The sequence below is a fragment of the Thermobia domestica genome, chromosome 11, assembly GCF_964235325.1.
Source record: "Thermobia domestica chromosome 11, izTheDome1.hap1.1, whole genome shotgun sequence".
Lineage (NCBI taxonomy): Eukaryota > Metazoa > Arthropoda > Insecta > Zygentoma > Lepismatidae > Thermobia > Thermobia domestica.
Window position 1 is genome coordinate 226,494,772 of NC_137464.1, and position 13,510 is coordinate 226,508,281.

The following is a 13,510-nucleotide window of genomic DNA, read 5'->3' on the forward strand; positions in this document are numbered from 1 at the left end:
ACGGAAAGTGTGAATGGTTGTACTATTCAGATGGCCATTTCGTACATAAAAATAAAGAACAACAGTATTATATTGACACCTCAGGAATAGTGAAGAATGAAGACTATTCTTGTGAAGTTTTGTCTTTCGTAACTGATTCTGATTAGCGGTGAAATTGATAGTTATTTATGAGTTGGCTACAGAGGTACAGTATATGGCCATCAGAATCCGTACATATTTATGTGGACAAAAGAAAAAGATATATATATATATATATATATATATATATATATATATATATATATATATATATATATATATATATATATATATATATATATATATATATATATATATATATATAATGAATTTTCGAAAAAAAATACCAAACAAGAAACCCTTCAAAACTGCATATAATTAATACTGTACCTGAAATATAAGTTTTATAATATCATCCACATGTTCAATCCCTTTTTCTGTAAGATCTACGCATATTTCAAAGAATCCAAAATGTTTCGCTGTATCATCTGCAGAGCATACAAGGCCGGTAGAGAATTGCTTGGATTTAAGAACAGACGAAATGCTTCCTGGTCCTTCGTTGTTTAAAATGTGACATACACAACCTGCCGGCTGCAAAGATATATGTAAATATTTTAAAACATATATAATAAAATACAGTGGTTGATTAAACTATTCTCGACTGTCAGATAAATTAATTCTTATAACTAATATATTGATACAAGGTATCCAATATACAAGGCAATTCTAAGTTTGGGATAGTAGAACTTTTGAACCGGAAGCGGTACACGAATAATGTTTATACGAAAATCAAGCATTGTTCATAAATATATTTTTAAACTAGGAAGCAACGATTGAAGTATACTAGGAATCACACAGTGTTGCTAGATGTAACCGAAGCTTAAATCTTTTTTTACACATCACGTAAATTGACTCATAACTCATACGTATGGGAATCACACAGTGTTGCTAGATGTAATCTAAGCTGTAAATCATTTTTTTTACACATCACGTAAATTGACTCATAAACTACGGAGCGGAAAAAAGAATATTTCATTTACACCGATAGCGAATTGGATGAGGCTTCTGTAAGGGGTAACTAGAGAAATCGTAGTTTTCGTAAATTAACATTCTGAATTGGCAACACTGCTGATATTTCAGTGCATCGAAACATGAGTTAAGGATCTGTCTACATTATGCAATTCCTGAAAACAATGAAAAAGAAACTTTGAAATTATCATGATAAAACTTTTATTAACATACACCCGGCAACACTGCGATTCATTTTTATGGGGCTGCTTAAAGCAAGAAGTATACAAGAACAATCCTCGAACTATATATACGACCTGGAAACGAACATTTGCAGTGGCCTTGAGAACATTAACACTTCTACTCTTCGTAAAGTTGTTGCCAACATGATGAAACGTGTGAACCTGTGTTTGAATCAAGACGGAGGGTATTTCTAGCATCTGCTGTAGAACTGACAATTCACTGCGTGATGAATAGCAGTGTTGCCGGATGCATGTAAGTAAAAGTTTTATCATGATAATTTCAAACTTTCTTTTTCATTGTTTTCAGAAATTGCATAATGTAGACAGATCCTTAACTCATCTTTCGATGCATTGAAATATCAGCAGTGTTGCCAATTCAGAATGTTAATTTATAAAAACTACAAATTTCCTAGTTACCCCTTACAGAAGCTTCATCCAATTGGTTATTGGTGGAAATGAAAAATTCTTTTTTTCCGCTCCATAGTTTCCAAGATAATCCAACTATACAAACTAAAAATTAACGACAGAACATCCATAAATCAATTTACGTGATTTGTATTTTTTTTTTAACTTTGATTACATCTAGTAATACTGTGTGGTTCCTAGAGTACTTCAATAGTTTCTGTCTATTTTAAAAGTATATGCATGAACAAGACTTCATTTTGGTATAACCATTATTTGTATACCTCTTCTGGTTCAAAAGTTCTGCTATCCCAAACTCCGGGTTGCATTGTATATTGGACACAATGTAGTATACTAAGTTACACTTTATCCTCAGTATCACCACTACGAGGCTCGATGTGGAGTTTAGAATTTTTCACAGCATTCATCAGAACTGGTGAATTTATGTATATACAGGGTGTCACAAAAATTGTCACAATACTTTGTGAAAAGATTCCTCACATGAAAATAAGAAAAAAAAATCATATGGACCTGTGGCCGGAAGTGCATAGTTTCTTAGTTATATAATGCCTAAAACGTGGAAAAGTGAACTTTAAAGGTCCATAGTTCCATTACTATTGGACGCATTGTAGTCGAGTCAAGACATCACTGAGGATCTAGTATGTGAACTGTCTAAATATCTGTCTTTCAGAACTTCCGGTGCTTGCAGAATCATTTTTTAGAGAGGCTCTTTAGGAGTACTTGATCACTCTCTACCTACCCCTCTCTCTCTCTCTCAAAAAAAAAGTGATTTACAAGTACTGGAGCTTTCTTAAACATGGATATTTCCATAGCTCACATACCAGTTCCTCAGTGATGTCTTGATCCAACTACGACAGGTCTCATAGTAGTCGAGCTATGAAATTTTAAAGTTCACTTGTTTCATGTTTTCCGCACTCTGTAACTCCGAAACTATTCATTTTTGAGCACAAGTCCACATGAACTTTTTTTTTTAAATTTTAATGTAAGGATTCTGTTCCTAAAATATTATGACACATTTTTCTAATACCATGTATAAGTTACTATTTGGAAAATACGGCCAGCTCAAGGTTTGAATAAAATAACGCAGGTGTAAAGGTCACGGAAAGGCTTAAATAAGCTAATATTATTATTTGAGTTATTTCAGAGTGTAGACACGACGATAGACCTTCAAGGAGACAATTTTACATGGAGAACTGACTGAGGAGTTACATCTCAAAACATGTGAACGGAGACTGGAATATTTAGTAATGTGGAACGAAGAAAAAACAATAGAAAGGTTGGGAAAATAAGAGGAGAAAAGAATATATTTGAAGATATTTAAAAATATATTAGAAAACTATTAAAAACAATATTGTATTCTGATAGACTTCCCAGAAAGTAAGATAGAAGTAAACACGCGTAACGAAAAAAAGACTAAACTTATTTGAAAGTGTCTAAATGTATAATCCGTAAGTCAGAAGGTTAGCTGAGAAATATTGAGAACATCAGTTTTTAATTTTTCGTGAATTGACCTACCAATGATGGCAGAGTAGCTATTACCACATTCTACTTGTCCCTCCTTTTAGTAAAGTTAGATATGCTTGTGATGTAGCAAACGATAGTGAAAAAAAATATTCCTGTCAAGTACTAAGACGCAGTTTGACATTGTGCAGGCAGCTTGATTTGGAACTCAATACTTGTTGCAGCTCAGAAGAGGAATGGAAATTAAGGGATTTGCATTGAGGTGAAAGTTATACCTGTCGTGTGTCGGAGATGATAAGTCTCCGTAGATCTGTAGAAATGTTTCCGCGGTTCTTCTTCCACTGAAACCTTTGTTAACTTCTCTGCTACCGGATTTTCTGCTATGCTCCAGTATACCGAAGCATAGTATTCAAGTCCAAAGCTGTTAACTGACGACAGCTTTAGGTACTCCATGCACTCTATTGCACACTGGGTAGTCCTTGAAAGCGTCTTGCATTTCCTATAGCAAGACCATTCTCTCGACCATCCGATAGCGTCCGAAGACTGCTAAGAACTACAAGAGTAGTAAGACACCCCTAACTTTGGTGACCACAGCATTTTGGGGAGGAGTAATGTTGGCTTGGAGTTTACCATCCCGTTGAGGACTAAAGTTATATGGGATGTGGACCTATAGCTTGTAGTGGAATTCGAATTTTGTAAGCATTTACTGAGAATCAAACTCGGGTCCCGTGCGCCAATGATCCATAGCAATTTAGCCACAAGGGAGCTTAAATAATATTTGCGTCACCATCTGATGATGTTCTATTAACTCACAAGTAACACTTCCGAAGTGTAACACTCGAATTTTGATAAAATTTGGCAGGTAGATACTACATATGAAATAAACGATTACGTGTTTTTTTTTTATTATTTTCTGCGGATAAACGGTTTTAGGGGAAAAAACCCCAACCCAAAATTTTGACACGTGACTCCCGAAAGGCAAAAAACAAGTGAACCAAAGTCAACGAAATTGTACACACATATTGTAGACATAAAATGAGGTTTCGTATTTTCCTGGAAAAAACGGTTAGGAAGGGCACGGACCCCTGCAAAACTTTCATCACCAAATATCAAAAGTGCTAGTAACAGTATGTCAGACGCGTCTAAAGAACATGAAGAATTGCAACGAAACTTTGTGCTTGAACAATACGCAAAAAATAAACGAATAAGGGTTTTTTATTTTCTGCAGAAAAATGGTTTTAGGGGCAAAAGCCCCCATCCAAAATTTTGAAAGTTGTAGCTCGAAAGGCCAGAGGAAATGAACCGAACTGAATGAAATTATGCACAGATATTGTAGACATAAAATGGGGGAATATGGGTTTCTTATTTTCCTGCAATAAAGAAAACCGTTTAGGTGAGACACAGACCCCTCCAAAACTTTGATCGTGAAATATCGAAAGTGCTAATAACAGTACGTCAAAAGTGCTTAAAGGACACATGAAGAATTGGAACGACATATTGTGTAGGGACAATACGCAAAATGTAAACGAATACGATTTTATTATTTTCTGCTGAAAAACGGTTTTAGGGGGCAAAAGCCCCAACCCAAAATTTTGAAATTTGAGACACAAAAGGCGAATTGCCGTAATAGCGAAGGAAGGAGTGGATCGAAGCAAATGAAATTGTATGTAGATATTATATAGACCCTATGTAAAATAAGACCTTTCGTGTTTCTCAGGTGTCCCTATCTGTTTTGCTTCAAATTTGGAACATCGACAGCAAACTGGAAATAAATCGACACGTGTTTTTGTTTATGCGGAAAAACATCGTAAGGGTTAAAGGTGCCTCATGAAATACTATAAAAATACGGTAGTTTGTGCTTGTGGTTGATGTGTCAAATTTGAAGCAATCGGATGGAGACACTTGTGAAACACGAAAGGCTATATTTTACATATCCAATATCTACATACAATTTCATTCGCTTCGGTCCACTCCTTCCGCGACTCAACGCCTCGGTTCACTCAACGTTTTTTTTTTCTTTTCAGGAAAATACGAAACACGTATTCCCTCATCTTATTCTACAATATTTGTGCTCATTTCATTCACTTCGGTCCACTTCTTGCCTTTCGGGGTCAAATTCCGTAATTTTGAACGGGGGCTTTTGCCCCCAAAACCGTTTTCCCTTGTTTATACACAAAATTTCGTTGCAATTCTTCATGTCCTTTACATACATCTGACATACTGTTATTAGCACTTTTGATATTTCGTGAACAAAGGTTTGGAGGGGTTCGTGCTCCTCCCAACCGTTTTTTCCAGGAAAATACGAAACCCGTATTCCCTCATTTTATGTCTACAATATTTGTACAAAATTTCATTCACTTCAGTTAACTTGTTTTTGCCTTTCGGGCGTCAACTTTCAAAATTTTGGGTGGGAGCTTTGGACCCCTAAAACCGTTTTTCCGCACAAATAAAAACCCGTATTCATTAATTTTTGACGTGTTTTCCATACAAAGTTTCGTTGCAATTCTTCATGTCCTTTACACACATCTGATATACTGTTACTAGCAGTTTTGATATTTCGTGAACAAAGGTTTGGACGGGTCCATGCCCCACTCAACCGTGTTTTACAGGAAAATACGAAACCCGTATTCCCTCATTTTATGTCTACAATATCAGTGCAAAATATCAATTCACTTCTGTTCACTTGTTCCTGCCTTTCGGATGTCAACTTTCAAAATTTTGGATGGGTGATTTTTCCCCTTAAAACCGTTTTTCCGCAGAAAAAACTGTATTCGTTTATTTTTTGCGTATTGTCCATACACAAAATGTCGTTGCAATTCTTCATGTCCTTTACATACATCTGACATACCGTTATTAGCACTTTTGATATTTCGTGAACAAAGGTTAGGAGGAGTCCGTGCCCCACCCAATCGTTCTTTCCAGAAAAACACGAAACTCATATTCCCTCATTTTACACCTGCAATATCTTATGCACAATTTCATTCACTTCGGTTCACTTGTTCTTGCGTTTTGGGTGTCAACTTTCAAAATTTTGGGTGGGGGGGCTTTTGGCCCCTAAAACCTATTTTTTTTTTGCCGCAGAAAATAAAAAACAACACGTATTCGATTGTATTATGTGTAGTATCCACCTGCCAAATTTTATCAAAATCGGAGTGTTACACTTCGGAAGTGTTACTTGTCAGAGCCTCCTTGGTCCGGGACACAAGTAAAGTATATACCTCCTAAATATGGAGAATATATGTGTATAAAGTCTTATTAAGTGCAAGGAATAGTGGAAGCATGACCTTCTTGAGTGCTTATTGTATCAATGAAATCTCCTTATTTGTAGTGAATAATTCTACATCCTCCTGTTCTGGTTGTAGTTTCCAAAACTTCAGAGGAATTGGAATCAAATATCATCAGTTATAATTAAGAAAAAAGATAAGAGATATTTCCGGAGTAGTATTTCAGTAGATATGACTATAGGTTGATTAATTTCTATACGGGGTAGACATCTCTAAGCCTCCAAATATCTTCAGTTGTACATTCTCATAAACCCCCTCACATACAATTCTTCTAGAACTTCAAATACATATTCACTGCTTGCACGTCGGCTGTAACGATCAACATGGATACAGGCTTTTATATAATTAACATTTGTGTCTAAACTATAAAGTAGGGATGGTATCGAGACGAGACGAGACGAGACTTTGTACAGTCTCGGTCTCGTCTCGGTTGATAAATTACCGTCTCGGTCTCGGTCTCGTCTCGAGTAAAAAATCACCGTCTCGGTCTCGGTCTCGTCTCGGTCAACAGATGCTTGTCTCGATCTCGGTCTCGGTCTCGAGTACCAAATCTCGGTCTCGTCTCGAAAGTCTCGAAAGTCTCGAAATAAATACTGTTAAATTAAAATAGTGAAAGTATTATTCTCGTACAGTCTGTCGTTTCCGCTTATTTTTTCCTTTCATTTTGACATAGAATTATGATATGGTGTACCTCTTCGTAGCTAATTTGCTAGTGCTAATGCTTTCCATGCGCGTATTCCAGGTTCAATGATCAGTGGGTATATCACGCTAAAACTCTAATAGAACCCATATTTCACTTTCAGCAATAGACTTTGTCTCATATAGCCTCAGAACTGCCTATACAATTAAACTCTATTAAATTAACTCCAGTACTATACAGTAGTTTATTTCCTTCCTTTGAATAAGAATTGTTCAATACCTCCTAACGGATAACGCAACACATAGCAGCACGAATGTATTTAATCGTACCGAAATTGAAACTTTACAACTTCTCATTTATTATTCAATACATTCTGCTTTGACTGTCATTTTAAAAACAGAATATAATGTTCATTATCTTAACAAATAGGGTAAATTATTACTACAATATACGTATTTTGTTTGAAATTGATGAAATACTATATTACCGTTTCACACCTCTGTGTTTAATTGACACTTTATAACACGAACGTCGTGAACCTTGTGGTGGTAGCTACTACACTCATCTTTGCTATGTGAGGTCTCGAGTTGGATCACAAAACAAGTTAGATTCAAAGTCTGATGTTTCGCATAGTTCGCGTCTCATTTTAAGTGCATTCTGTTTCTTATACAAGTTCATAAGGTCGTAATGCATTACGTAAGCACATATCCAGTGCCGTAACATAGATTAATCTTATTCCTGAGCTCTCAACGGTGCATGCAATCTTTATTCGAGAAAACTAATCTTGCGTTCATTACGTTGAAATTTCATATTGATTAAAAATTACTTGCAAAACATGGACATACTTATTATATAAGTATATAGGTAATTCGAGTTATCTGTATCTATTTTTTCTCACTCACCAAAACAAGTGATTCTTAAATTTATATTTTTCTTTTGTATTAATTTTCGTAGTTTTGCTGCAACATGATGGATTGAATAGTCAAAAATATTTTTTTCGCTCTATGATTTTCATTAAATTTTGGATCTATTTTTACCCTACCTTACCTAGTAAAAGTTATATATTTAGCTTTGGTTGAGGAACCAGTTTTTCGCTTCTGTAAAATTTCGAAATTATGACTTGGTTTAGTTTACCTCCGAGGTCCAGATATAATAAAATCATCACCATCATCATAATCAACCATTATCAATCCATTGCTAGATGAAGGTCTTTCCAAGTCTTCTCCACAACTATCTAACTTGGGCAATTCTTTTCCAGGTTACTCCTCAGTGGTTCTTGATTTAGTCACACCTTCTTGTATGCCGAGGTTTTCTAGGCTGTTTTTGTCTCGTGGTATCCAGTCTAGAATTGTTTTCGTCCGTCGATCATAATTTCTTCTTGCAATACGTCCAGCACACTTTCCAGCTCATATTAAATTATTTCATTAGCACCTCAGTATTCATTTCTATATATTTGGGCTACAAATACTGTCGTTCGAATTCGCTACTTTCGGAGTACAGACACGTTACTTTTTAATCTTCAGATCTGGCAACACTGACTGAATGATTTAAATCAACACAATGTGAGGACCCCATTTGGTCTAGCGGGTAGCACTCTTGATTTCGGTTCGCGTGGCCCCGAGTTCGATTTCCGGTAGGGGTAAAGTTGAACGACTGAAGTGGTTCGGATTCCACTATAATCATTAGCTCCACGTCTCCTTTAGCCGCCCTAGCATAACTGTGGGACGTTAAACTAAAAGAAAATAAACCAAAAGTGAACACTGTGTATTACTAACTGTATTCTAAGTCCTTGAATAATTGCATATAGTTATATGGTATGGATCGAGTTTGAGGTGGCCGGTGGTCAAACTAAAGCTAGTGAAATGTAATTAAGGTATGATTAGAGCTTTTAATTAAGCACGGTCTTAATTTAAAGTGTACACCAGGCCTCTAAGGCTTAGGGGGAACAACTAGTGTTACTGAAAATGTATCAGTTACATTTAATTTCAGTTACAATTTGCATTTACATGTATTGCTGGAACGAAGACTTAAATGTTAACATCATAAGTAGCCCAAAGACTATGAAAAACGTCGTCTCTTGAAAGCATTCTTGCACCATGAAACAAATTACGAGTAATTTTAAAATATTTTGCAGTTTATCTACGTTATTTGCATATATTTAGAATAATATTTAGCAATTTATTTAAGTGGGCAACACTGCTTAAAATAATGTAACTGCGACTTGTTGTAATTAAAACCACCAAAAACTATTGTTGTAATGTTATAGAAGCAAAGCAAAGCAATAATTATTAAAATTTAATACAAATACGTCATTTTAAGCAGTATAACAATCACTACCACTGTGTTTCTCTGAAACGATTTGAAATAACAATAGTTGTAAATGGCGTTATAAGTCTTTTGGAAGCATCTGCATGAGACGTAATATGTCAGCGCGTTTTCGAAGTAAAGTCTTTAGAAACATTTAAATTTTCCATTTCTTATAAATTTGTTCCTTCATTCATTCGAAATATACTATTCCATGATCATAGTATTTGACGCTAAGATACAATTGATGCGCATTGCACCGTCCATGCCATTTGAGTTATTACAGACTAGCAGCGTTCACCCCGCTTCGCTGCGGTCACCCCGGAACGCAATAAACTTTGTTACTTAGATAATTTTTACTTTTTCGCTTTCAAGTGATATGATAAAAACCATAGAAGATTGCAGTAAATGTTAACATTATATCGCCTGTCATTTATGTTAACCCGCCCCGCTTCGCTGCGGTCACCCCGGAACGCAATAAACGTTGTTACTTAGATAATTTTTACTTTTTCGCTTTCAAGTGATATGATAAAAACCATAGTAGATTGCAGTAAATGTTAACATTATATCGCCTGTCATTTATGTTAACCCGCCGAGTGACACGGTCATGCGGGTTGCATATAAATACGTTTATTTTTACCTATGATGAACTAACAAAGGATTTGTACGTTATGGACACTTGAATGGTCAATTATCTCAAGACACTGGTAATTAAAAATTAAAGTGATATGATAAAAACCATCTAGGGTCCAAATCCTAATAACCCCCCAAAAATGAAAGAAATTGGTTCAGCCGTATTAGCGTGATGAGGGAACAAAGGATTTGTGCGTTCTCTTTTATATATAAGATCTCCAAAATGTTGATGTTAGTGATACTGTGTTGTCCTTTGTTACACTAGATAATGCATGGGCTATTGTGGTTTTGTTAAATAACTAAATTAGAAATATGTAATATTTTACGTAGCGCAATTTGAGAAAATCCAACTTTATTTTGCTTTAGCAACATTGCCTGTTTATCTAGTGATATTGCAGAGTATCAAGAAGAATTTCCCAACTTGGTACAAAATTTCAGCATTTTTAATTACATACATATATATATATATATATATATATATATATATATATATATATAGAGAGAGAGAGAGAGAGAGAGAGAGAGAGAGAGAGGAAGGTTACCAAAGAGTACGCACTTAATATTCATTTTCAAATAGCTCCGAAAGTAATGAAGCAAAAATTATATAAATTGTACAAAATTTTAATTGAAGTTTAGGCTACATTGTAAGAAATAGAAAAGTTTACTGCTAGATGTAGAAATGGAGATATTCGTTAAAAAGTTGAAAAACTCAAATGCGTACTCTTAAGGACCAGTGTCCCAAAGAGTGCGTTTTGCGGTCCCTAAGAGGGCGCACTCAACACCTATCATACTTGAAACCTAAACCCCTTCGTAAATTTTAATTTACCCTAAGGTTTGCTTCCAATTGTTCGTATACAGGCGATTCTAAACTATTTTGCTTTTGCTTCCAACAATTTCTTCATTACACGTCCATGTGGTTTTAAAGAATTTATTATGAACGTACATGAAATTTAAAACATTAAAGAAAATCTTCGTTTAGTTTCACCCACAAATTACGATTTTTATGAGTAAAATTAATGATGATTTTTTAAATTCTTAGTTCGTGGTTTCATTACATTATTCCGCCAACTGGAAAAAAAATCCTGAACAACACCTTTAGTGCTCTTTTAATTTTTAGTTCGTGGTTTCATTACAATCGTAATCGAAGGCATATTTCACTCAGCATCTTCCTCCAGAACACTTCCAGAATCTTTATTTTGATCATTTCCTCGCTTCTTAGGACGACGACATCATACCATGAAAGGTAATGGCAAACTACCATGGACCAAAGGCCTACCTTCGGGCAGAACACCACATCATCATTGTAATTTAAGAAATTTTGTGAATTTAAAATACTTCTTATATATGATTTACAGTTGGTGCTTGAATCGAAGACAAACAATTACAAATAATTCTACAATCCATTCAAACATCATATTACACTCCGAGAGTAACTGATGAGAATAATCACAGTCTGTAATATGAATGCCGCTACCCACACACACTATCAAAGAAATTCTCCCAAAGAGTACGTGCGCGTTCTTTGGTAACTCACTAACGCACACTCTTTGGGAAACAGCAGTCAACTCGAGTAAAATTCATCCATGTGGTTGCACATGCAAGACCCCCGAAACAAAGCCATGGTAAACAATTCTATCTGCATTCATGTTTCCTACCATGCAACAAGGGTACTGTAGTTAGCTGCTATATCAGAATATTTTTTTAACTAAGAGTATTAAAATATTACATCAAGAATTCAAAAAAGTTATTTTTAGCTGTATTTTCTGTTTGCAGCGATCCGTTAACATACCTTTTTTTCGTATCATCTCTCACACAAAGACGCATCAAACAGCGTAGCAATAACAATTCTGTGTTTTACCACTTCAGCGTAATTGGCACTGCGCGCTCTTAGGGCGTGCGTACTCTTTGGTAAGCCTCTTCTCTCTCTCTCTCTCTCTCTCTCTCTCTCTCTCTCTCTATATATATATATATATATATATATATATATATATATATATATATATATATATATATATATATCCAGGATGGCCCATTTTAATCTTTCCACGGAGATATCTCGAAAACGGTTGAACATAAATGAAACGAACAAAAACTCAAATAGGAAATGCCATGGGGCACTGGGACACGTTGTCTCTGCGCCTCCCGGGGCCGCCTTTCATGGGGTACCAGGTACTTTAAAATTTTAAGTGGAAACATGGGTACGTCGTTGGATAAATCTTGAAACACTAAACAGTGTTGTGGCAAAAGATTTTTCATATGGGTCACCGTTTTCAAAATGGCCGCCAAGATATGGTGCCTGTATCAGATAAAACGTCCAGTACAACTAGATCCCTAATATGAAAATAGTTGGAGATAAATAAACAGAATAAAACTCGTATAGGAAAGCACAGAGGGTATTTATCATTCCACAGCTCGAGTATAATGCAACGGAGAAAAAGACTATTGAAGTATAATTGACATGATGCAAAAGAGGAAATGATAGAAAATTATCTTTCCGATCTCTGTAAGTAAGTAGGTGAAGCTAGAATGAATGGTAAAATCTCAAATGAGAACCTCACTTTTATTTGCAATAGAGCGATAATTTTCTAGGAGTTAGATTTCTTCCCCTCCATTATGGCACTTTCACTCTAATCATCTTTTCGACTGTTGTAACATTCCAGAGCTATAGAATGATAAATACCCTCTGTGATTTCCTATTCGAATACAGGTTCTCGTGTTTTCATATTAGTGATAGTGGAAGTTTTACCTGATGCAGGTACCATGTCTTGGTGGTCATTTTGAAAACGGTGACACATATGAACAATCTTTTGCAACAGCACTCTTTAGTTTTTAAAGATACGTCGAACGAGGTATCACTCACCCCATGTTTCCATTTACAATTTTGAAGTTGCGCCCAGCCCCCCATGAAGGGTGGCCCTGGGAGTCTCCGCGACAATATCAATAGATGTGCCACATGACATTTTCTATTTGAGTTTTTGTTCGGTTCATTTATATTCAACCGTTTTCATATTAGTGGTATTGCACGTTTTACTTTATCTGATAGAGGCAACATGTCTTGGCGGCCATTTTGAATACAGTGCCCGATATGAAAGATTTTTGCCACAACGCTTTTTAGTTTTTCAAGATCTATCGAACGAGGTACCACTCACCCATTGCTTCTATTTAAAATTAAAGTTGGGCTCCGGGAACCCATACAGGGCGGACCTGGGTGGCACCACGACCATATATATATAGAGAGAGAGAGAGAAAGAGAGAGAGAGAATTCTATTTGCATCAGCAGTGGATTTTCTTTCGGGAGAGGCTTGAGGAACGAATAAGAAACATTTGCGTTGTACGTGCAATGCAAAAAAAAAAAAAAAAAAAAAAAAAATCGCAAATTTATTTCGGGAGGGGTTTGAGCCCGATAACCACCCCCTAAATACGCCACTGTACATCAGTCAACTGTTCTCATATTATCTAACACAGCAACGAAACAAATTTTGAGTGAAGGCAATTTT

The 13,510-nt window shown here is 35.6% G+C and overlaps 1 protein-coding gene across 1 annotated transcript in view; it reads right to left on the reverse strand.

Moving 5' to 3' along the window:
- LOC145665479 (insulin-degrading enzyme-like) overlaps positions 1 to 13,510 on the reverse strand; it is a 101,836-nt gene that overhangs the window by 55,180 nt on the left and 33,146 nt on the right. The window contains exon 7 of the mRNA XM_081732789.1: positions 409 to 609. Within this exon, the coding sequence (XP_081588915.1) occupies positions 409 to 609 (201 nt within the window). The remainder of the gene's footprint in view (positions 1 to 408; positions 610 to 13,510) is intronic.